At 38.0% G+C, this 27,023-nt stretch overlaps 1 protein-coding gene across 46 annotated transcripts in view; it reads right to left on the reverse strand.

The window, feature by feature from the left end:
* The window catches only part of TCF4 (transcription factor 4), a 365,126-nt gene that overhangs the window by 116,763 nt on the left and 221,340 nt on the right, over nucleotides 1-27,023 (reverse strand). For 29 of the 46 annotated variants that reach the window (XM_084966808.1, XM_021093491.2, XM_021093484.2 and 26 more), the window contains 2 exons: nucleotides 14,587-14,716; nucleotides 14,026-14,075 (listed from right to left, as the gene is read on the reverse strand). In XM_084966808.1, coding sequence (XP_084822934.1) covers nucleotides 14,026-14,075; nucleotides 14,587-14,716 — 180 coding nt within the window. The remainder of the gene's footprint in view (nucleotides 1-14,025; nucleotides 14,076-14,586; nucleotides 14,717-27,023) is intronic. The other 17 variants (XM_084966820.1, XM_084966752.1, XM_021093452.2 and 14 more) reach the window with 1 other exon arrangement.

The raw sequence follows: 27,023 nt of genomic DNA on the forward strand, positions 1-27,023 counted from the left end.
CATTATTGGTGTAAATACTTCCAAGGGTACATCAAATTGTAATCTTTCATACGACATCCATCAAACCAGGCTGGAGATTTTGACAAACATTAAACACAGTAAGGAGGCAATTATGTATGCATGATTTAATCTGCAACTAATTAATATGCAAATTTATTCATATGTTAGTTACTAAATTAAAAATGCAAAGAAGCCCTTATGGTGATTCTCGAAATTTTGCACAAACAGAACATTTAAAATGTAAGAAAAATGAAGTTTTTTAGAAACCTATAACACACTTTTAGTGTCTCCAGAACCTGTTGCATGAAGAAGGCTCAAAAATGTGTGTTTAAATACTAGATAATAATTTAAAAGGTGTGCTAATTTTATGTGAGAATGTGGGAACAGAAAGGTTAATCAGAATTCTCTCGAACTCTTAAGAGATACACTCTAATTACCAGACAAATGGTATTCTATTTCTAAGCTTCCTTCCCTGCTTTTAGGGTTGTCAGAAGTTGGTCATCCTACTGATATCTTGTACAAATGGTTAGGGGGGATAAATAGGATATGAAAGCAACTAGATATATTGAAAATTTCAGGCTAACTTTGAGACCATTTGGTGCACACTAAATACACAATTCCCTGCTCAAGATGGCAACTCGCTCTTTTCGCCTTTGGGGAACAGCTAGCTCTCTGCAAACAGAGAAATGGGAGGAAAATCTTGAGGGAGGTTAGAAATTCTCCCCAACTCCCTTCCAATGAACCCTTCAAAAAAATAAAAAAATAAAAAATAACAATGCGACTAGCCCAAGAACCACAACCTCTCCCAAAAAGCAGCAGTTAATTTCATCTGACTTCAACCCAGCTCTGTTAGCACTGCATTTTCCAGATAATCCAAAACTGATCTGAATCTTTGATGGGAGATGAGGGGTGTGGAGTTGTACAATTTTAAAAGATTTTTGGATGTCTGCATACAAGGGAACATCCATTCAAGTGCCTATCTGATCCTTTGGCACCACTGCCTTCTGCGAGAATCTGATTTCCTGGTGACTTCCTAGTAATCAGCAGCGAGATTCTGTGTGGATCACCTCTCATCTGATTACCTTTTTCAGCCGAAGTCCGACGGGCCATGTATACAGCTCCCGGAGCTGGCACTAGGAACAGCTGTAGTGGCCTCAAGAAATCAACGCAAGTCAACTGTATAAGGAAGCACAATGACAGCATCTACGGCTCTTCCTAGGGCACTGAACTCTCACCCACGTTTAAAAAAAAAAAAAAAAAACTCGCCATCAGTCTCATCGCTGCCAAGTGACACACAAAAAGGAAGTTAACCATTGGCTGTTACTTTTATTCACAGTCTGACTCTGATCTCCCAGCTTCCCTTAGCCCCTTCTGATGCCAAGCGGGCTACAGCTTGCCCATTTCGTTTCGACCACGGCAGCCAAAAAAAGCACTGCCCTACCGTGCGGGGACAAGCAGTCTGTTTTGATATTAGTACCTCAGTATGCGACACAAGAGTGTCAGATGTCCCTGAACTCTGTGCCCTCCCCCGAGGGACTCTGTCCTGGCCTTCCTTGGCCAGAGAGGTGGCGAGACTGCCACAAATCCTCAGCTTTGAAAAGCACAGGGGAAGGAAACGCACCATCCACGGGGCTCAGCCAGAAATGGCAAGGAGAGCCTCTTCTGGGGGAGAGGATTCATGCCCTCCAATTCAATCCTTGTGTCTAACTGGAAATATGAACCTATATTCTATTCACTCCCTGCCAGGCAGCCTACAGGAGCCCAAAGTGAATTACATAAGAAAAGGACTCCTTTTCTTATGTAATTAAATCTTAGTAGATGCTATGAAGTCAACCTCAGATTCTCTTCTTTTTTCTTTCATCTAAGAGGACAATTTGGAGTGCAGAAGAATAGGTTATTTTCACTGATTCTCAGAGAGGGAGGAAGACAGCAAGAAAATGCTGCCTTGCTGCTCCCCCCACCCCCACCCCACGACATCCAACAAATCTGCTTTCTTCGCTAAAGGCACAGAATCTGACTCTAACCTGCTTTAACCCCTGAATGTGCCAGTAACGTTCTCCTCTCCAGCATTAACAGAGCCTACTCTTCATGATTCCAGTGAGGCAGCCTCAGGTGAGAAGCTCAATTCCCAGACATTTCAGGAATCTGAGAATAACCGAGGCATCTTTAATTTTTACAGGTGACTCAATTTTACTTGTGACCAGAACTGAACATAAAGCTTTGAAAAGCTTAAATATACACATTCATGCATTCATTACACAGTGTTAAATCTAATTTGTTCTTTTTACTGTCACAGGAAGCACATGTTTAAAGCAATCTGTTTCCTCATGTGAATGCTTTCCTGTCTGTTTAAAAAAAATTGCGACACACTTTACCCTGAGTAACCAAGAGGTGATCATAAATATCCCTAAATAGCATTAAACAGATAGGAGAGACATTAACACTTTCAGAATGCCAAAGTAGTATTAAAAAAAAAAATTCTAACAGATGCTCCTAGGTCAAAAAGTGAAATGTGTGTTTCCTGAAAAAACACTCTCATCAGAATCATAAATGAACTGTGAGGAGAGAAGTGAGGTGTTGCTGAACAAACCAGGATCCTTTTGGTGAGGAACTCAGCAATCCACTGCCAAAGAGCACTTGCCATAAAAAGCCAAACTGAAATGGAAGTTTGATGCAAACCAATGTCCTTTGTAATCCACAAGGTGGCAATGACTACAAATATCGGGTAGCTCTGAGGGGTCTCTTCTCTCCCACTTCCCAGAGAAGGGTCTGTCCCTGGGAAAGCATGTGTGTCTGCCTGGGGACACCAGGAAGAAGTCCAGCCAAAAGGGACCTTTCGAGAGGAATTTACCGTGGAGCAGGGCCTGGGTTTGCGGTGCCTTAAAACTGTCTGGGAAGAGATATCTGTTGTGAAATGTATTGGTCATGCTCTCTCTCTCTCTCCTCCTCCCACTTTGGCAGATTTTTCTTTTTCCTTTAAATGCACGAGTTCACAAATCAGCCCTTCTTTAAAAAAAAAAAAAAAAATTGGTTTAGGTTTCCCATAGCTGACCAGCAAGAATACTTTTTTTTTTGAAAGAAACACAGTACAAGGCAGCAAAGGCCAGCATCCCCCGATTCTTTGACTTTCCCTGAAAACATCTGTATAAATAGTCCTGTTCAATGTTAGAAATGGATCTAAACATTCCTAAACAAATCGAACTCTGTTTTACTTTCAGAAGGGAAATAAACTGCCACACACACCCACCTAGTCAAGGCATCTTCGTCTTGTCAGATGAAGCCCAAACCTCAGGCCTTGCCATCTCTTTTTATGAGTACCAGAGCCAGCCCTACAGAGGTAGACCACTGCATCACTCGGGAGTCCCGCTTCTGACCAATTACAGAGTGACACTGATAGAATATGAAATAAGAAGCATGTATCTCCTTATCACTTAGAAGCAGGGCTGATTTAGCCATAAACAAATTATTTGCAGAGAGAATTGTATTAGGAGGACTCCGACATCTTGGCCTGATGTCCTGTTTCAAAGGGGGGAAAAAAAAAGATGGAGTGTGTACTTCCAACACAAACTTTGCAGAGCGATTAGGTCGAATGATAAAAGAGGCTGACTAGGTGTGCTGGACTGATGGAAACCCCATTGTAAGGACAAAGAGACACAGAAAATGCTTGCAGTGTTTCCTAAGTTGGGAAAAAGCAAGTGGTCTCCATTGAGTAGAATTTTTCTGAATGCCCTTGAGATGCTGGTCTGAGTTTCTGCTCTGCTATGAACTATTACAGCAAGCTGCATGTTCAATGTTCCTCTAGTGCTAGAGAAAGGTGGTTATTTCGTTGCTAATGTTAACATTGCCCAGTGCTTATTACTGTTTTCATTAGCTGTTATAATTTCTAGATATCTGCAATGCATCAAGGCTATGCAAAGCACATTATATATCTTTTGGTAATTTATCTCAATATCCTTGGGAGGTATGCATATTTTCCCCATTTTGGGGGGAAGTAGTCAAGGATGTTATACCACGTGCCCAAAGCTATGTAGCTAGTAAGTGGTACAACCAACGAAAAACCCAGGTGATCAGATTCCATGCTCTTAACCACAAGATCATACTGTCTGTATTACAGAAATACCAATCCTAGAATGTTTGGATTTTCTAACAGATCTGCCTGGGCCAAGGTTGTACATTAAAACCAGTGACTTGGAGGAATTCCCATGTGGTTCAGCAGGTTAAAGATCCAGCACTGTCACTATTGTGGCTCTGGTTACAGATGTGGCTGGGGGTTCGATCCCTGGTCCAGGAACTTCTACATGCCATGGGCTCAGCAAAAAAAAAAAAAAAAAAAAAAAAAAAAAAAAAAAAAAAAAAAAAAATGGAGAGAGGGAGAGACTTAAGAGAAAAAAAAAGGCCCCAAACCCCAGCAACTTAGAGATACCTAGGGTGATTCTAAAGTGAAATGAAACTTCTGAATATTTAATTTATTGAAGATCATCAAATACTTGCTAACGACAACCAAGTTGTAGAGAGCTTTTGGTCTACAAAGTGTACCCAAGAGCCACAATCTCATGGTTAAGGACACAGACAGAAAACCTTGAAGGCAGACTGTCCAGGTTACTATCCCAGCTCAGACCCTTACTACATGTGTAACCTCAGGTATGTTTCTTCACCCCTTTGTGCCTTCTCCATTCCTTTATCCATGAACAAAGAGCAGTACCCATTTCATAGGATTTGTGTAGGAATAAATGATCTAACAGTTGCTAAGTGTTCAGTGTCTGGCACAGACTAAGCACGACAGTAAGGGTGTGTTATTAGTGTAGCCACATCAGCTCATTAAGCAGGCATCATTTGTATCTATCTTGTAGACCATGAAATAGGTCTGTGACCTAACCAAGGCCACTGGGTGACTTAAGTAGAGGATATGAGACATTAGATTAGGAAGATCTCCTTATTTCTAGTGCAATGTTATCTCCACCCTACTCTTCTACCACCTTTTTTTTTATACCAAAGTTCCTAAGCCAGGGATCAAACTGAATCCTTTACACCTTGAGCCACTAGGGAACTCCTACCACTTTTATTGCTATACTCATTCACTGGAAATATTTTTCAAAATAACACGCATAATGCACTGAGTTGCACTTTGAGGGGACAAAAAAGATGTATGTAGAGCCCTTACCCTCTACAAAGCAGTTACAAAATTCAGCATCTCCATAATAAACCTAAAGGACAAAATGTCCCTGTGATACAAGGTATATGATTTTATTTTTTGAATGTACAACTTTCTCAAAAGGGCAGACTTTCTCATTTTTAAAATGCGACGGCTGTTCCCCAAACTGGGATGTTAGTGACACTACACTCAGAATTTCCCTAAATATGAAGGATTTTAATTGTGAAGCTTCACAATTTAAATAAAAAGTATACCAAAGAGAAAAAAAAAATGTTCAACAATACATGGTGTTCTGGGTTTTTAGTTTAGTTAAACAATATGCTTTGAATGAGTATAAATGAAGAAAGAAATGAATGAAAACTTCTAAAAATGCTTTTTTCCCCTCCCACCTTGGTGCTCCCAGTTTATTATAGGGTTCCCTTTAATAGCCAGATTGCTGATGTAATTTATTAAAGGGAAAACAAAATAGCATTGTTTGTAAAATAATTACCTATTGGGGTTTGAATTTTGTAATTCCAACTATATCTGCCTATAATCAATGTCTAATTCTGTTTTCTTTTGCCCAGTATTATTGATTAAGCTGCAGATTATATGTGGCCATGTCTTGTATATATTTAAAAATAAAATTCTTCTAAAGGCACTCTATGAGGAACCCCTAGGGTTTGGTACTGAAATTTCAATCACGAAGCACATGCCTTACTATTAAGCATAATGTAAGTGGCAGAAATTGTACCTTTTTATTATATAACAATACTTTCAAACAGTACAACGGTTACAGAAACAGGCTTATTTTCTACTTAGCTTCATGGTTAAAAAAATTCAAATGGATTCAACAAGTCTTCATCACCAGGACATGAGTATTTTTTTTTTTTTAAATCTCAGCTTCAGGAGAAATGAGAAATGAGTTAAGTACTGCTGCATTCTTAGACAAATTTTATTTTTATCTCATCTGCTAACATCTCAATTGGTTTTCTCTTAAATGTTAACATCTTATGATAAAGCCCCAATTTTTATTCTCCACTTATTATTGAATTATATTGTACTTCAAGTTTGTGTCATAATGAGCAAGCCAGAAAATATTATTGTACCCTGGGCTTATACACCTGAGCACCTGTGAAACAACCGAATTCCCCAAACAGGGTTACTCAAAAACACTTCCGCTAAGAATCAGCCACCTACTTGAAACAGCCTTCTCATAGCAGCTAATGATATAATGATATACTGTGCCAATCGGTAGAATGAAAGCCATTACAATATTATTATAAGTATAATCCAGGAGGCATATTTAGAATGATATGGGCTGGGAGGGAGGAGGCTGCTGGAGACAGTTAGGAACTCTGTCTCAGATGATATCAAAATAATTGCTCCAAAACAGCATTTTCCTAAAATCCCTAAATGGGAACAGCAAGTGGTGACAGTGGCAGTTTTTTGGTACGTGCGTGTGCGTGTGAAAATCATGCGGGTAATTTTTCTGAAAAAACACAAGTCTTTCTGATAAGAGTCCATGTTTCACAAAGGAAATGCTTTTTAATCACTGTGGCTGAAAATTCTAATGACTAAGGGCAACACAACAAAACATTTTCTTTCTACTTGACTATGAAGGGGGCTGTGCAAAGAAATGCCCCTGTTCTGCTGCACTAAACACTCAAAATAAATTTGGTGAAATTTAATCCACACACAGATCTTCCTCTGATTAGTCTGGCAGTAAACGTTTATCTATCAAGTTTCAATCCTGGCTGGATATTTATGACTAATTCCTCGGATAACAAAATTAGACTGGAAAAGACAATAGAAGGTGTCTCTAAAGGACTGAAATAGAATTCTTAAAAAGTTCTTTTCAAAATAGAATGAGGACTTTCTCACTGAAACTTAAATCATCTTAATTTCCAACCTTGAAATTTTACAGAATGCAAAATCTTCTGCACTACCCTCATTTCTCTGAAGAGGGAGTCATAAGCTCTAGCAAAGCATAAAACTCCTCAAATAGCTCTGCACCTATGCAACAGCTGCAACTAAGAGAAAAAAAAATTGGAATCATTCACATGCTGCTGTTTTGAGATAAAATAATGCAGTACTTAAAATTATAAACTTTGCACCAAATTTTAGGAAAGCTCTCATTCCTTTTAAAAGGAGCATGCCTGTGTATACACACACACCATGAGACAGTTGAAATCCAGTTGAAAATCTCACGCTATTGCTCTGAAATGCAACTTTATGTTCAGTGTAAGAATTCAGTGCAATATATTAAAATAAAACAACAAAGTAAGCGTCTGTGAACAGCCTGATAGAATTTAACCTGCCTTAGGAAAATACAACTTTGCTATTTTTGAAGGGACCCTTCAATCCCTTTAGGATTATTGCTACGTATTCTGAGACCATCTTATTTAGAGTCCTCCAAGTTTTACCTGACTTTGATTCATGACTTTCAGACAGACAAAAAAATTAGAATTGCTTGAAAGCAGGCAACGACACCTTGAAAAAGCAGAGTTGTCAATGATGGGGGGGCGATGAAAAATTTCACAATGTTAAAAAATAAAACAAATGTTTCAATCAATGAAATATTAAAAGTTGAAAAAATATTTAACCAAATATTAAGCCAAGCATCCAAATCATTCCGCAAATATAAAATAAATGCACAGTTAAGCCAGATGCTGCATAACAAGTTTTTATAATTTCAACACACACACAAGCCTGTCTTAATTCTCTCTCTAGGTAAAGCAGCCTTATAGCAGCTTCTTAGCTTGTTAATAATTAAACCACTCAGATGGCACCCAAGACTTCACACAAAATATACTCTTCAGGGAAAGTGATAAAATAAGGTTCAAAATAACAGTTCCCTGAAATGTATTTCTCCTTTCTCAATCAATGAGTCCGGTTTTACACTAAATGCTATTGCTCTGGTTGTTGAAATTTCAACGTAAGTCCTGATTAAATCTTAGTGGGTGAAATATTGAGAACTTGGTTAAAAATAAACACACACACACACACACACACACACATACACACTGGGGGTGGGAGGGGAGACACATCATGCTTACCACCTTAGATGAGCTTGCTTAGAATAATCACACAAAGCTGGCTAGGAAGGCATCTCTATTGCGGAGAGAGCGAGATAGTGGTGTCTTGTCGGAGTGTTTCACGCACACATCCTCTCATGTGTAAAGATAATCCCAGCAGACCTCAGAAACACACAACCCTTTCACCATAGCTAACTTAAATGTTTCTCCTCTCCTCTACATGTCTTCTCACTTGATATTTAAAATATGCACACACCAGAAGACAGCTTTTTCAGGGGAGCAAGACTGGATTTCAAGACAGAGAGGATGGTGGAAGAGGACTCTCATTTTTCCGGAATTCTGAACAAAAATACAGAAATCTTTTAGAAAACTCCTGAGAGAACAGAATGCCTGATGGTATAGGTGTCACATGAATTTTATACGCTTTTTGAAATATTTTAATGGAATGAGAACCCCCCCAAAAAGCTTAACTATACAGAGTCTCTTATATTTGTTTCATAACCAGCAATTCAAAAAAAGGGGGGATAATTTCTATAACTTATAACTGCAGTGGAGAAAATTAGATTGGATTTCAAAGAAACAGTGTACATGCTAAACTTCGGAAGCCTTTTATTTAGTGATTTCAGTATTAACTGAACAAAAAAGTCAATACTTTCTTTGCGATGAACATTTTCTCAACTTTCAAGGTGTTTCCAAATGTCAGGTTACATATTCTAGGTAAATTCTGTGAATAATACCTTTGTCCTCTTTGGGATGATTTAATTGCCCTATCCTTCACTTCCTTTCTGCCAATACATTTTCATGACAAATAAGAATAATTTTAATATCCACACTTCATATTTCAATATCATTAATTGGAAAATGGGTACACTGAGTGTAAAGTTACTATTGCGATCTATCCTAATATTTTAATGTAAATACCTACAGTTAAACTTCTCCACAAAGTATCCACCTTTCTAGGAATAAACCTTGAAGAAGCCCCTCCTTTTATATCTTATCACACTTCTTCTAGACTTTTCTATAGAGAATGGAGCTCAGGTGGCTGATACTTAATTCACATTAGAATCAACATAAAGTCTATTTTAGCAAAAATTTTATTATCACCCAAGTTAAATTTTGTTCACATGAAAAGCATCATTATGATTTCCTTAAGATCACTTTCAAAAGTGATGGGGGAAATAAGGTATTTTAAGTACTGCATTTTTCAATCCTATGTAACTTCTGGTCTTAAAAAACAGAAGAAAAAGAAAAAAAAACAACAATTACCAACTTCTCTTTTAAGTTGTTTGTGATTTCCTCAAGCCTTTGAGGAAAAAAACGTGTTTTTTTTCCTAAAATAGATTAGAGTATAAACTCAATATCCTGTTTGCAACCTTCAAATATGAAGTTTTTTATACAATGGAAAATCTACAGAACAGTTGATGCCATCAGCATGATCTAACTTTTCCTGATGGGTCTAATAATCTCTTCCATAAAATAAAGTCTCATCTAGACTTTAAGACTTTATTTAAGAATTCTCTCCTTTAAAAATTTGATAAAAATGTGTAGTGCCTCATATACACTGAGTTTTCATTTTTCAACTTTACCTAATGATTAATTCATATCTTAAATTTTCTTGGAGGGTCCAAATCTTGTTTTAGACTCTTTTCAATAGCTGAGATTGTTGTCCTTAAAATTCATGCGTTCAAAATTATCTCTGGTCACTTAATAAAAGCTTGTTAGATCCACCTGAATTTAAAAACAAGGGCCAGGCAAAAAACTAAGGCAGTTTAACACAGAAAAATCCTTTCTTGAAAAGTACAGTTTGGAAAAAAGATAACCCATAACAAGTGCGGTCACAGATGATTTCTGAGGATAAAACTTCCTATTTTCAGAGAACTTTGAAGTTCCAGGGGTTCCAACTAGGAATAATAGTAAGACTGTCACTGCAGTTACAAAATTGAATTAGAAGTGGATACAAATTCCATGAATGTTTGAAGTAGGGTGGCTGTAGTTGGTAATAGTTTCTGGTTAATGTATACCATTTTGAAACATTCCAAATAATAAGATGAAGGTTTTACATGTTTACATATTGGTGCGCACGAGAGGTTCTGAAAAACTATTTTGGTGTTTGTGTTTTTTATGTGTGTTTGGAAAAAAAATTTTTTTAAACAGCACAACACCGATTTGTTTTGTTTTTGTTTTTGCTTTCTAGATTTTAATGCTTCCACGTTCATTTCTAAGAATCATGGATCATTTTTCCAATATGTGATTGAACTTGGTATATTTTTCTCTGTATGAATTCATGATTCAATACATATGACAAGTAGGCTGTCCAAAGCGATGAAATTTGCTGGACAGAGCAGTAAAGTGGAAAAATACTAAGTTTAAGGCAATACATGGCTTCCAAAAGGAAAACCCCAAGACGAAGAAATCAAACAAACAAGAAGTTCACATGCAGAGGCAAGGAATTAGATAGGCAAGATAAAAAAAAAAGAAAGAAAGAAAAAAAAAAACCTGGCGTCCACAAAGCACAAAGCTGTATTGTTAAGGTCTCATTAAAAGATGAGGGCTATAAGAAATTGAACTGTGGCTCCAAAGAGCAACATCCTCAAATGGGAAGAGGGAACACGCAAAGTTCTGCAATGCCAAGCAGGGCTCTTGTGGGCAATTAGATAGTTGTCATCTCACGCAGTGCCTCCTTTAACGAAACATCACCCCAGCCCTAACTACAGGCCTCTGTGCTCCCGAGGGACAGTCTTCCTTCCCTCCACTGCGCCTGTGCGTGGTGACCCCGCGGGCTGGCTCTCCCGCCATCCTATCACTGCCTGGCTTCCACAGTGACTCGAGGTCTCTAGGTGCAGTGCCCAGTACAAACACATTCAAGAATCCTGCCAGATCCATGGCATGATGTTGGGCCAGGCTTATGTTTTCCTCTCTCCCACAGATGCTGCAGTTATTTTCAAAAACAGGGCCAGGCCAGCCTCTCCCTCTCTTGATTTCCTGTGAAGATCCAGCCTAGTGGTGGTGCGAAGTCCAGCCTCTGCACTCTAGTTGTGCCATAAATCATATCTGATTACAGACGTTACCATTTACATTTTCTGCGTTTATGTTAAGGGAGAGAAAGGGCCCTTAACAAACAGAAGGGGGGAAAAGTGAGTTGACAGAACAGATTGTGACAGGTTTATTACTACTGATCATGGTCAATATGTATTGAAGAAAACATATAAATGTCTTCATCTAGTCATAATCACTCCAAAAGAAACCTTTTACTATCCCAATGTTTTTAACTACTTAGATGTCTTAAAAATATTCATACATAGTGAAGTAAGTTTTAGAAGTATTTCTTATCTGATAAAAATTCATAAGTTTATTGGAGCTTAAAAGAAGACTATGCCTGGCAGAGGTCTAAATATAAAAATATAGATCTACTGGGGCAAAAGTGTTACAGTGTCTAATACAGATTGTCTCTTTAGATCAAACTGAAATAAATACTGTGGGCAGTGGTAAGGCATGTGGATTCTGTTATGAGTAATAAGCAATACAATTCATACAACAAAGCTAATATAAACTACGTTAAATTGCTCTCAAAAGAGAGCTGAGATTTTTTTAAGTAATGACAATAAATAGATGATAAATTCTAAAATCAACCAAACTAACTTATTCTTCTTGCTTAAAACAAAGAAAACAAAAAATCAAAAAACAATAAGGATAAAATTTCCATTTCAACTGAATTTTTCTGCTTGTCTTTTAAAAAAGAGGCTCTATTTACCAAATGTTCCATAAGGACCATTAAATCTTGAAGCCAACATAAATTCTCTAAGAAGAGGAAATCCTAAAATGACCATCAAAAGCCTGAAATTAAATAATACAAACTAAATTTCCCATTCCAGATTTACCGGGAAGAAAGGGAGATACGCTTTTATATTTCTGAACATAAGACAATGTACCAGCAATACATATTTGTCTTAACAGCAATGGAAAAGAAAAACAAAAACAAAACAAAACAAAAAAAAACTACACCAGAGAAATTTTGGTGACCGTGAACTCTACAGAAAAACTTATAAAAATTTATAATTTAAGTATGAGAAACTGCTGTTGACAAGGATTAAGCATTTTGAGACTATCTAATGCCACACCAAAGCACTCCTTCAAAATTGTGCCAATTTCTGCATAATTTTAGCATTGGAAAAAATAAACTAAGTTTATCTGAATACAGGACATAAATGGGGTACTACAGCTTTAAGTTTTGCATGGCTTTTATAGCAAAGACTTATGCTATCATTTCCCAACATTCAAAGGTCCACTTCTTGTATTTAATACTGTCCATATTAGCCTCAGGCATGTTTAAAATGTAAACAGCTGCAAGAACTACATCATTTGGAGTTGTCATAAAAGCTATTAAAAGCTAAAGTTTCATCTACTTTAAATCTACCACAAACTTCAAGCCTAAAACACGCTTATAGAAATCTGAGGGGATATTAGCCAATTTCAAGACAACACAGAAATTCAAAGAATAAATCACTCAGTATGTTTTTAAGTGACTTATTGGTAGTCCAAAGTGACTATTTTGTACACCACTGGCAGTTTTATTTACACATATTTTTCTATATTTAATGGTAATTTTGTGATGCTTCTTCAACATTACCAAGCCTATGATAATCAGCATACAAAATTTGTTTTTTTTCCCCCCTGATAAGTCTTCTTCTGATATATTCGCTTAATAATTTTTTGGATGAGCTTGAACTGAAATCAAGTCAAACACACAGGTGTTTGGGTTAATCTAATCTTAGCACATTTGCAAAACCTATTATTCCCCTAATTTATTAAAAATGAAATAAAACTAATATGTGAGCCCTGATTGGTAATATTATTTTCAGAAATCCAAATATGATTTTATTTAAGAGTACAAGAACTTATGATAAGCCTCATTAGCATTCTTTTCAAAGAATACTAGTGCCCTACAGAACACAGAATTAAATTAAACTAAAACTATGTATATAAATATATCACAGGAGGGAATGGAGAACCAAAAAAGGAGAAAGAGAAAGTAAAGAGGAAATAAGAAGAGGGAAATTCGTATTTTTATTCTACTATATTTTCATATTTTCCAGGGAGGAAATTACTAGAAAGAGACCAGTTCTAAGCAAAATTAAGGAAAATCATTTGGGAAGTCGAATTTGAATATAAGAAGATATATTCTTATACAAGAATTGAAAATAAGCTATCATGTATTCAGCTGTGAACACAACCAACTTTTGCTATGTTGTCAACTGCAGAGACTGCAGCAACTCCTGCTTATAGCTCCAGGTTTTAAAAAGACCCAGAATGCCTTTGGTTACAGCTGGATTCTTCTAGTTACCACCTGGGATTCCAGACACTAATGGCTACTGATGCAGCTACCTTTGCAGCCTCCCTCCAGTAACCTCTCTAGAAAATAGAGACATTCACCCTGCACTCTGGGCTGAAACCCATGTAAATTTTCCCTAAATCCTCTCCACAAATCTCCTTTCGCATGCAAATCCATAAATCATCATAATACCGACAAAGAATTTAACCAACACATGAAACTAATACTCATTCTCCGGAAAGCTCTGTGCAGGTAAAACTCCTTGAACTTCAGGCACCTTTTCAAGTCTCTCTTCAGAGCTTAGCTTGCTGAATAGCAACACAACCACCCTGTCTCCCAGGATGTGCAATTAATCACTGCAACGTGGGGTCAGGTGGCTGGAGGTAGGGGTTATCCCTACCTCATCCACATTCTAGATAAACATGCTGCTCTGGAGGATGGAACCTCATGTGCTCCTATCTCCTTCGCATCAACACAAAGCAGAGCAAAATAAACAATAATACCAGGCAGAAACAAGCCGTACTTACGGAAGATGGCAAACCTGGAGGAACTTTTCGAACTTTCTTTGTCTGTACCTCTGAAAGAAAATGAGGAGGCTGTGAGGTCCCCTGCATGCCCACACTCCTAACTAAAACCGATTACCCCACGAAGCCATTTAGGTTTAGACCAGATTTTCTTAAAGCGTTACTTTAGCGAAGCGTCGGTACCGCCATCGTCTTTTCTTTTGGCAGAAATCAAGTTCTGCCTCTTTCATAAAAATGAGGAGATTTCACTTTTTAATGCTTTGATTTTTAAAAGAGGTTCCTTATATGGGCAGCCAAGAGAAAATGAGAAGCGAGCATACACCCAAATAGTTCTCCTGCTCCTCGAAGTTGTTAACATATCCACCCAAAGTATTACTGGGGGGCGGGGGTGTGGGGAGTCATGAGCTTGACAGTTAAGCAAAATTTTATGTTTTGCTTTTTTTTTTCCCGGGGGGTGGGTGGGGTGGGATGAGGACAGATTGAGAGGGTGGTATTAAAAAAGAAAGAAAGGAAGAAAAAGACTACTACTAATCACTCGGGCATTCAAACAGAGGAATACCTTACCCATGGCACTACTGTGAAGAGGCCTCCTCCGGGGGTTATTGCTAGAATACTGATAATACTGGGAACCAGGTTTGGTGGGCGAAAGGGTTCCTGGGTTGCCCATATCCATGTCACCTCCAAGGAGACTCTGCTAAAAGGTTAAAAAGGAAACACAAACATATAAGGTTAATTTTTTTACATTCACCCCCCCCCAACTGATTGTTAGTACTTAAACCAACGCAATAAAGGAAACAGCATCTGCTAAGCTGAGACAATTAAAACCCAACACAACGAAAAGAAAAGCCGTCTAAGAAGCTCTCACAAAGTTTGTGAATTGGGGGTGTTTTACTCTGGAGAGGAAGGCAGACGGTGGTTCTCTTTAAACAGCATTTTCATCTTTGAAAACCACAGAGATCTTCATTTTTATAAGAAAAGGGCATTGGTGGGAAGCTAATACTTCCTTTATCTAGAGTTAGGCTCATATCTGGGAACTGTTCATGCCCTTCCCTTAGCAAGAACCAGGAAGAATCTGATTTTTCGAAAACACACAACTCCCCCCCAACACACAGCTCACATGGGGGGGAGAGGGTAAAATGCTCATTTCCACGGAGAACTCTGCCTCTCTGCTTCCGCACAGCGTGACCCTCCCCGAATTCACACGGCACCCCCAGAAGAGACAACGCCAATCGAACCAGGAGGAAATTCACATCCTCACATTAGCTTCCAAAATTATAGAAACAGTAGGCATTTCTATCCTGTTCCTAACAGGAACACGTTTACAGGACCTCAGAATGCCCTCTGGAGGGCTATCAGAAGAAGCTAAAACACATCCCCACAGATTCAACATTTACCTGAATGCTAGAAAACTTCCACAAATATCATGAACTTATCATGGCGTGACAAATTACTAAACTTTCCAAAAAGGATGACAGAGGAAAGATGATATAATAATATTCCATTTTCTAAAAACTACGGAAAAACTTACCCATAATATATAAATCGCCTGATTATACTCTGCATTGAACACATTGTTCTTTTAATTATTCTGATATGCAAGAAAACCAGGGTAGAGACTACCCTTTCTATTAAGAACATATTTACTATTTAATAAAGAAATTTTAAAATTAAGTACTAAAAAATCTAACTTTATCGTTACTTGTAATCAACTTTTACTGACTGAACTAATTACTGTCCTTGATAAAGTACAGAATGTGTTTTCCCTAATCTAAATTCTAATCACCATGTCACTCACAACAGACTTAGGGATGCTTCACTAACACACTATTCACATGCAAAATACTCTAAATAGGCCAATTATGACTCTGCCCCTGTTCCCTGGTTAACCCGCTGAGAACTGAAAAATTTCACAAGGCAGTCACCAACTAAAACAAAGGGTCCTTGTTTTAAATTAAGACAGTCTTTTTGATTCCTAAATAGCTCAACAAAGTGGCATGTCTTCTAGTGAAAGCAGTTGGTCAAATATGACCCATAAGCTGGAAAATCAAAAATTCAAACCTCCCCTTTTCACTGCCATATAGCCAAATATCATAAAGAGAACCTCTCTATTCCGATGGATTTTTGTGAGTGCTGGATGAGTAATATTTAAAGGACTAATCAGCTACTGACAAGCTTGCCTTTCACTGCTGCCAGTTTAAGACTTCTTCAAGGGACACATAATAAACGTTATTAAAATAAAACTTCGGGGATGGGATTTTAGGCTGGAAGGACATTTGCAGTATAAACTCATTTCAAATATCTTAATATTTACCACACAAATGCCTGATCCAACCGGATCACTTACCAGACAAAAAACTGACATCTGCCTGTTCAATGACTGCCTCTTCCAAATTTAGGTAAGGTATCAAAAGGCAATGAAAAACTAAAATACAGAGTTTTCTACACATCAAGAATCCAACAGTAGAACATCAAATGGTTTCTTTTACCACTTTAGGAGTGGCATTTAAAGATTTTAGAATCTTGATAAATCTTGTTAACAAAGTCTACATTTACTTAAGTCCAAGTTTTCCTTGAAATTTCCATCAATAAAGCCGTAAATGATTTAAATCACAACCTCTTCAGAGTGGGGTAAGTCTACAAAGGAGTCTTCATTTCACTGGAAAGAGGAGTTTGAAAATGATGTTACTGATAACTTTGTCTTTTAGACATTACCCTTATTCCTCCATTTTTCAGATTCTAAAATTATACAAAATATTCCACAAAGGGCTGAGCGGATAGGGTGAAATGCTTGCTTGTCTTTTTAATGAGCTTAACCATTGCTTAATTCTTGTTGGTCCTGGTGGCAAAGGTTTTCACTCCCAAGAAAGTAGATGCATTCAATAGGTCAACATAAAAACAAACAGGCTTGCTATACTGTGTTTGAGCAGCATTCACAAAAGAGCTGTAAAAAATATCAAATGATAACTAGACAGCTCACTGCCTGTGGCTGACCTTATTGTTTTTAATTTTAGAGAAAGTCATTTTCATGGGCCAGTTGTAAAGAAATCACACATCCAACTCTCACGTGGGCAGCCACGTAAACCATGTATTGGGACACAAGACTGGCTAAGAGCAGACAGAACTTCAGACATTTAAGGACTCCTGCTAATTTTTTTTTTTTTTCCCGACAAAGCACATTCCTCTTTCTTTTTAGATCTGTTTGTTCCTTTTTCTTTTTCACTCGGACAATAGAATCATTCTTCTAAAGCATACAAAAATAAGCATTTCCTCACACTTAAGGGAGGCCCTAATCACCCTCCTCTAGGGAAAATTAAGATAAAAATATATGTGTTCTTATTGTGGAATACATTTGTAAAACGAACAATGACCATTTACTATTGTTTGGCCTTCACGTCATACATTTAGCTCTTTAGCAAGGAGAAAGATAAAATTTTTCCACCCACTGAAAGCCTGAGTTTATGAATTTTAAAAAGTTAATGGCATTCAATTTAATGAGGTAAATTAAATATTTCATGAAATAGATGAGGCATTCCTTTATATATGAATTTACCTACATGTGTATATACATGTGTGTATACATATGTATATATACATATGTATACACACACATACATATATACACACACACATATATATACATATGAAAACAAATTTATACTTAAAAGTTAAGTTAGAAAAGCTAAAGTCTACTTTCAAAGTGGGCAAATTCATCTTTGCCTTAAATAGGATTATAAGGGTTTTAAGGTTTTTCACATTGTGCAAGCTCACGGCCTGCGGTTACGCTGGGTCCCAGTAGAGAGCCGCCCTCGTCTGCCAGGAAACACGGGAAGCAAGATGTGGTGTCTCGCAGAACTAACCTGTAAATCTTAAAGCCAGAATTGAGCATTTTGTTTAACTGTCTGCAATGTGATGCTCTGATCTCTTCCCCTTATTCACTCATTTTCTTCCAAAGACCAACAATTTTAAGACATTTTAAAAAATACCTTAACCAAAGAATAAAATACACTGACTTTGTCAACTAGATTTAAATATTTGGGGGTCCACCCTCTGCAATCAACTCTTCAGCAAAGAGCCAGTCCCAACACAGCCACTCAAATGCCAAATGCAGCTATTCTGTGAGGGGCCCTTTGAAGGAGACGTTTTGTTTGTTTCACATCAGATCTGGATCTCAGACTATCTTTCTAACACATTTGCAACCGTGCTCCCCACTGCTTTTGTGGGGGAGCTTTTTAACATCCTTGATCAACCACCGAACTTTGCTTATGCAACCAAGAATGCAAACCATGAATTAAACTTGGGTAACAGAAAAGCAGCATATATCTCAAATTAGATTTATAACTGAATGGTAATCAAAAATAGAACTAACTGCTTCGAGCTTAAATTATCAACTTTTTTCTTGTTAAACTAAAATCATCTTGCGCTGAACCATTATTTCATTTCAGTCAGCGCTTTAAATGTAATGGGTGGGTGGGTACATTTCTAAAAGGGAAGATTATATTTACCCTTAATTATAGATAGGAGTGAGATCAGAGTATGATGAATGCTGCTTTTTGGCTTATAATTAATTCATCTAATAGGTGAATGACCTTGAATTTCAGAGTTGGAATCTGGGAGAGAGGGGGGAAAAAAAAAAAAGAAGTAGGAGGAAAAAAAAAAAAAATCTCTGGGGAAAATCAAACGTGCCCCTGGTTTCTTAGGGCTTTTCTCTGATTTTGCGTCACTCCCATTACGTTGTGATCCGATATCAGACACAACATCTTGGGGGGATGTTGTAGAACAGAGAAAAGCAGTCTCAGATGAAACCAGATTAAGCTCCTTTTCTGAACTATTGCCAAATGCTTGTGAGTCTAATTCATGTTTGGGTATTCTAGTACTCACACAGCTGCAATTCCATTCTTTCATCACAAACCTAAGTGATGTATAGTGGCTTTGTATGGCGAACTGACTCTTTATAGCCAGGAATTTTAGATGGCTCTACCTTAATATGGAAATAAAATTCTGAACTGCTCTAAAACTTAAAATGCAGGATATTATGTATAGGGACCTACCAAGCTGTAGCGCTAAGTGCAGAATACACATTGAGAAAAATCATAAATGAGATTTGTTTTTAAAACTTTTTTTTTTTTTAATCACAACTGAGGTCATTTCTACATAGTTAATCCTGCACAGAATTGGGTTTTCAAAGACAGTGCTGAATAAGATTCCTAACAGCCATGGGGAAGTTTTTGCAAATCCCTGTCAAATAGCTGCTGCTGAATTTGCCATTTTGACCACAGAAGGGCCATTGCTGACTTCCTATGGTAGCAGGAGGGGGTGATAATTTTGCTGCTGTTGGCACTTACTCTGCAACCCAGAAGATATCTCGCACCAAAGGGCAATGTAAGAACGCAATATTTCCACCTGTCCACTTTTGAACTTCAAAGCTCAAAACTGAAGTCTTTAGCATGTCTTTATTCCTGATACCTGAAGGTACAGGAATGCCCCTTTATAGTTTATTTTGATTTTGGTCCTAAGCTTGGTTTCAACAAAAGAAGACTTGGGAAACTCAGAAAGATAAGATGGCAAGGATAGATAACTTTTCGAGACAGGGACTTTATAGATTGCTATTGAGCCGCAGAGAAATGCAAATGATTGAAATTAGCCTTTTGTCAGGGTTTGTTATTTCTACTTTAAAAGTATAATGCGCATTGTGACAAGTCCAAGGTTGAAACCAAGTCTTTTAAGGAACGATAGAGGGCTTTGAGGTCAGACAGATAGGTGGAACTCAAGTTCAGAGGCGTATACATGCAATGTGACCGGCAGGTGGTTATCCAACTGCTCAAAAACATGCTTTCCTCCTCTGTAAGAAGGGAATAATAAATGTTCCATCACAGAGTTAGCAGAAGCAGATGAAACAACATATGTACAATGTCCAGCAGAACTGAAGTTCAGCACAGAGTCACTCTCCTTCCCCAAATTCATGGTCGTATTACCAGCCGCTGATCATTATTTAAAAGAGCCCTCAAAAGTTGTGAATGACTGTCATGTCCCCTACATCACTTTCAGATGAAAAGTATATACTGAGATAATAATTTTGAAAAGTCACTATGAAACCAGAGAGAGTTAAATATGGCAGTCTATATAAACAGTGATGATAGCCTTGTGGCCCATAGCTCTGCTGGCAACAAGAAATGGCTAGTTTTCCTCCATATTTAATTTAAAAAATCTGGCCAATGATCAATCTCGATAATTTCAGCTTAAGTGGCCATTTTCCTGGAAGTACCACAAGGATTACGTCAACGGCTCATTTCATCTTGCTCTTGCAAGCTTGAGCAAACTGCTATTGTTAGTTCAACTATTCGTGAAATCAAAACTAGTCACAGTTAACCGACTGGATATGCAAAAATATGTATTATATTTGACAGAATTTGATCGATCATGTGAGGTTAAATTCAGATTCTTACTCCTGCATTAGCCACTGAAAAATGACATCAAATATGGTTCAATTTTGTTTCTCCCTTTGCAAGGCCAATTACAGGCACCGAGTGGACATTACAGTATTTATCAAGTACTAATTTTGCCAATCTTTGCTTCCCCCACGACATCACAAAAAATAAATGAATGCCCTTCATAGTTTTGGCTGTAAATCTGCATAACTCCCAAAGAACTCAAATGACCTTGAACAAAACTATTCATTTTAGGAGTGATTATATTTCACCAAACATTTGATAATGCAAATATCTTGTCTTTTCCCAGAGAGACACACAACACTTCATATTTAAGTATTCTAATGCGATGCAAAGGTTGCCATAGTAACTATTACTTAATGTATAACAGAGTAATAGTCAGGTAAGAACTCATGCATTTTGGTATGGAAATTACAAGTGCCTAAGGGTTGACAAGATTATGAATTCACCTGTTTGACTACCTATCAAATTAAAGAAAAAACAACATTATTTATTGCATACAATAACATGAGGAGGACTTTCCTTGGTGTATGGAAAACCATTCTGGAATCCCAGGTCATCTACTATATATTAAAAAGAGGATTACCTTTGTTAATGAGAAGGTAGAAATTTAGAAAAAGAAAACATGAAAGTAAAATGTAACCTACAGTAGAAGTGGATTTGAAGAAATTTACATTAGCAATATACAATTTAAGACAACTACCTGCTTTTCAGTTTCTACTCCTTCTCAGTTCAGGAAGTTTATTTAATATATAATCTGATAAGTATGCTGTAATCACTACTTGCCTTAAAATGTTTCTCTTCAGCAATTTTGTTCCAAAGTAAAAATAGAACAAATTTGAATAAGACCTGTTAACATACTAGGGAATTAGCACCATTTCTCCTATAAATATAAACATGTGGCTATAATAAATGTGCTGAAAAGTATATTTGGCCAGCTTGCTATTTTAGTAAAATAAAGGAAGAGCAAACTGTCGCATGTCAGTCTTCTCCATATTGGGTGGGAGAGGTTCCACTTCAAGGGTGTTGTAAATGCCCTCCTCCCAGAACACCAATCTATAAAACCCATTTTCATGTAGAGACAGTCCTCCCAGAAGACAGGGACCAGAAGTTCATTCACTCATCCTGCTGACCTAGCACCTCAAATAGGTGCTCATATAAAGTCGAATGGCCAAGGACTTGAGGGTTACTAAAACCAAGATACTGGCAACTATCTCAACTTGTACATAAGGCAACAGCTCACTATATGGCATGAGGAAATGGGGGTTATCTGCAGAAGCAGCAAATGCATAATGAAGTCTTCAAATCATCATGAAATTAAGTCCTGACTACCCTCCCAAAGCTACAGCAGTCTCCTGCTACAAGAGGGCCTATGTTCAGTGTGCATTGACAGATTACCTCCTGAAGTTCTCTTCCAAGCATGTGTGGCATGAAGGCCAAATTAGTTTGTATGCTGGTTAAAAAGAGGCAATGACTTATCTCTGTTTTAAGGCCCCATTGTCCCTAGCACAGAGACCTGCCATGGCAACGGCTCATGAAACACTGAAATGAACACAAAACAACTGTTGCTATTGATCAAATTGAGGACTTAACTATTCTGGGTTTTGTTCTGTTGTTGTGGCATAAATCTAGTCCATTAGTCCATTCCAACTACTGTTGCTGCGAATAATAGTAATAGTAGTAGACACAGTAGCAGTGATAACAAGAGAGAAGGAGGAGGAGGGGGATGTGGAATAACAGTGGTCGCAACGCAAACAGGTCCAGTGGTAGCAGCAGCTCATTTGAAAAGCCAAGCATGACTACAGATCCTCTACATGTAAGTGCAACAAGGCAGAAGATTGGACCCAGCCCCGGACATACAGGGACATTCAGGGTGGAAACCTGGCCTGATCAACACCATGTGGCTGGTAAGTGGCAGAGCCGGGGTGGGGTGGGGTTGAGGGGGAAATTCAGTTAGGCTTGACTTCAAAGCCTGTGCTTGGCCTCTACCCCACACACTGCCTCCCTTTATTCTGTGCACTCGGGTTTTCTTGGCCTCACCCCCACCGTGAAAAGGAGTCAGTCTGTTTCTCTTCAGTTCATCTTAACACCAAAGGCTGATCTCTTAGTCTTAGTCCAATGGCGCCTCTAAACTCAGCCATGCAGGGCAGGGCTGGGTACGAGTGCCTCATATCCATAGTCCTGGATAACCCTGTACAGGCTTTGGGTTCCCTGTAGGGAAAATGTTGGGATTATAATAATATGATTTCTCGTAAGAATTTACTTAGGTAACATAAAGTGCTCAGCAAATTCCTATCGCTTCTGAGCTTGAATGACTGACAAGTAGTGTTGTATATATTGTATACATAAAGTGTTTTACTATACATGAATTATGTTAACATGATTATGTTAAGTCAGGATACGACATGATATCTTATTGCACACAAACCATACACATACATTCAAATTTGTACTAGGTTGAGAAGGGTGAGGCAGTAAAACAATATTCCTTCTTGAACAACTGAAATCCCAGTTCTTCCATGTGAGATCACCCACTATCCTTGATTCTCCACAGCCTCTTGGCCTTAACCTTGATTTTAACCTCTTGTCTCTAACTCTGATTTCCATAGTGTGGTTCAATCATCTTCTCTAATGAAGTTCAAGTTCTTTTTCCTTTTTGCTGTTCTTTCTTTCCCCCCAGTCTTCTCTTATCTTAGCCCTCTCAAGTGTCAGTCCTCTTCCTTCTAGACTCTTCCTTGCACTTCCTCTGAAAAAATCCACTTGTTCTAACATTATCACGGTGAATGGCAAGTAGGTGTTCATGCATCTGCTTTCTCCCTTCTAGTCTGGCGGTTCCTCAAGGGCAGAAAACGAGCCTCAGTCATCTTCGTATTTCTGGCATTTAGCACAATAGGTCCTGAGACATAGTATGCCCTCGATAAATGCCAGATGGACTTATTAGTAGTCAATTAATTAACTACTAATATGCTTACATGATTTCAAAGGTTCCCATTATGAAGATAACTTCTCCATCTCTATCCTAGTAGACATAGAACTCCTACACCTGCATATTCAATCCTCTTAGCTTTTCTCCTATTCCTCTAGAGTGGTCTTTAAGAATACCACCGAGCTCATGAATGCTCCAGGGAAAACCTAAAATTTGACTCTTCATATGCAAAAGGCTCATCAAATCTTTCCCACAAAATGGCTGCTGCTTTCTAATTATTCTCTCAGCCTTTAAAATATATTTGAAGAGGAGTTCCCACTATGGCCCAGCAGTAAAGAACCTGACTAGGATACATGAGGACTCGGGTTCAATCCCTGGTCTTGCTCAGTGGGTTAAAGATCCAGTTGTTGCTGTGAGCTGCAATGTAGTTTGCAGGTGCAGCTTGGACCCTGCATTGCTGTGGCTGTGGGTTAGGCTAGCAGCTACAGCTCTGATTCGACCCCAGCCCGGGAACTTCCATATGCCGCACCTGCGGCCCTAAAAAGACAAAAGATATATATGTAAATATATTTATATATATATATTAAAATATATATTTGTATATTAATATATATATTTGAAGAGTCAGAATCTGGAAAGCCTATGAAGAAACACAGCTGTATTTTCATCTTACATGCATGAAGGTTTGCATGTTTTTTATCTGTGATTGGTCTGGTTGAACAATGGCTGGACTTCCCTAAACATGGAGAGTTGTCAAATGGTTGATCATTCTCCCCAAAAGGCAAGGTTCCAGAGAGAATCTGGAACGGCTGGGTTAATGCAGGCACTGCCTAGGGTTACAGATTCAGTGCTATCACATGCCTCTAGCAGAAAAGACACTGCAGGAGAGAGGAACAAAGACACAGTGAGAAAAAGGAATGTGGAGAGTTTTGAAGAGGAGGGTTATTTTGGGGAAACATACATAGGACACAGCCTAGGATCAACTCAGAACAGCTGGCTGAGAAATTGCTCTTTCTTAAGAGGCAGATGGAGGTCTACACATGACAGCACTGGGATTCCAATTTCTTGACTATGGATGGTAGAATGAGTCAGATAGGATTAGAAGATGGTAGGTACTCAGGGCAGCTGGGAGAAATGGCCACAAAAAATGGAGACAGAACTAGATATAGAAATAAGACAATCAAGGAATGACTTAAAAACGGGGCTTCAATACAGTACAGAATGTTGGTATATTTTTTTCATAGGAAGTGACATGGCCTGATCTTTCTTAGACAACCCAGGCACAATTTGTCTCAACTCTTCTGACTGTGTTAATTTTTCCAAGATGGCACCACCAACTACTAAGAACCAGGTTCTAAGACAGAGGTCAGCAAATATTTTCTTAAAGAGCCAGAGAGTAACTATTTTAGTCTTTGCCAACCACGTAGTCTCTTCTGTAATTACTCATCTCAATGGTTGTGACACCAAATCAGCTATGCACAATATGTAAATGAACAGGTGAGGCCATGTCCCAATAAAACTTTATTTGTAAGAATGGGCTGTGGGCCAGATTGGCTCCAGGCCAGAGTTCGCTGATTCTTTTTCTACGATCAAGGTTTGGTGCTTCTATAGAACACATCCTCAAAGGCTCAATTATTCGGCCATGGTAAAAAGGTCAGGAAATGTTATGGATGCCTGTTTTCCACCTTACTCTCCCCCTCACCCCAGCCCCCCATGTTCACATCCTGCTGTCAGAATTTAAAGATGAACACTCCTGTTCTCTTGGCAGAAAATCCTTCGGAGCTTGCAAATATCCATCCTCTGACCCTCCCACCCTGCATCTAATTGAGCCCCAACCTACCTTTCAGTCCTTTCTTCTTCCACACATTATGAGCCAGCCGCTGTCCTAGGCACAGGAGGTTCAGAACGTTCTTAGCCATCTCAGACTACCCTCAACTCAGGCTCAGGACAGTGAGAATCTCATGGAACCTGGGCCTTTCCTGCCTGCCTTCGCCTCTCTCCTCATCTCCAGCCACTGCCAGCTCCAGAGCTTCAGGTCTGTCCAAACACACATATGCCTGGCCCTGATCTTTGAATCCCATGGCTGCTTCTCCACTTAAACAGCCAGTGACCAGTCTCTCTCTTTTAAAACGCCATTCAAATCTCACTTGTGCCGTGAAATCTTTCCTAGGTAAACTAACCAGTCTCCAATCTTTCAGTTTCCTCAATATTTACACATGTCACTTTAAAAACAGCCTGAAGTCATTTCAAGAAAAATGGTATTTTAGCACCAAGCAACCAACTAAATTTACAGAATTAGAACAGGATTGCAATTTTTAAGCTTCCTGATAGCAATTGTAGAGTGTTTGTATCCAGCTATATTCCATTTTCTCTCCAAGGATGCAGAACTGGTATCTATTTTATTATGTTTTCTCATAATTCCTCATTATAACTATATTTAGATATTCAGCATATGACACTATCTGCATCAGTTCACCAGCCAGTTTAACAAAAATCATGAAAGAATTCAGCAGCACACACAAGTCTGAAAGACCAAAATAATTTCATAACAATTTTTCAAGGAACCACATACTTTAATCTTTTCACACAAGTATTTCATAGAAAAGTACACGCATAAAAGTCATCTGATGACTCAAAATTAAACTGGACTTTAAAGCAAATCCAAACAAAATGCCAAATAGAGAAAAACAAGCAGAGAGAGAGGACACAGGATTCTAAAATGGTTCCAAATTTTCTCTGGAAAACTAAATTCATCATTATTATAACTAACAAAACATTTACAAAGAAGTAAGTTGGTAAAACCGACTACATATACACATATATATCTTAAAACAAATTACACAATCTGGTGTTGCTGCCAGAAAGGACAGACAGAGCAACAGGGAAAAATGCATAGAGAGATTTATGATCAATGTGTCATTTAAAAATCAACAAGGAGGAGTTGCCTGGTTGCCTAGTGGTTAAGGATCCAGTATTGTCACTGCTGTAGCACAGGTTTGATCCCTGGCCTGGGAACTTCCACATGCCCCAGCCAAAAATAAATAAAATAAAATAAAATAAAGATGAAATCAACAAGGAAACAAGTAATTACTCAACACATGACACCAAAAATTTGTCCAGCATTTGACCAAAAAACTTGAGTAGATCTTTGCTTCATACTTTATGTCAAAATGTATTTAAATGCAAAGGATAAAATATAAAAGCAACAGAATAAAATATAAACTTAAAAAATTTTTACCACCAGAACCAGTCCTGGGGCCACTCAATGCCAACTGAGAAACAATGCAAGCTTGCTTCTACCTTGATCCTTGTCTACAGCCCTATTTTTCACTCTCCAAACTATAAAACCACCTTCTAATTTCTCCCAAAGCGACACAGTCTTTAAGGCATTAGCCTGCTGTGGCCCCCTTTGTCTGGCAAAGCAATAAGCTAACTCTTCTCCTTCAAAAAAAATTTTTTGAAGGAGAAGAGACCTTTGCTAGATATGACATAAGATGGAAAAAAATTAGATGTAAAAAAAAAAGTTTGGAAAAATCTTTGCAACAAATAAATCAAAGGAGAAATAAAAACCCTTGGTAAAAAAAAAAAAAGCTCTTAGACTGCATTAAGAAAAAACTAAATAGGTTGGC

The sequence above is a fragment of the Sus scrofa genome, chromosome 1 (assembly GCF_054392235.1).
Source record: "Sus scrofa isolate SSC_HxYL_T2T_F1_AM1 chromosome 1, Sscrofa_HxYL_maternal_Yorkshire_Landrace_v2.0, whole genome shotgun sequence".
Lineage (NCBI taxonomy): Eukaryota > Metazoa > Chordata > Mammalia > Artiodactyla > Suidae > Sus > Sus scrofa.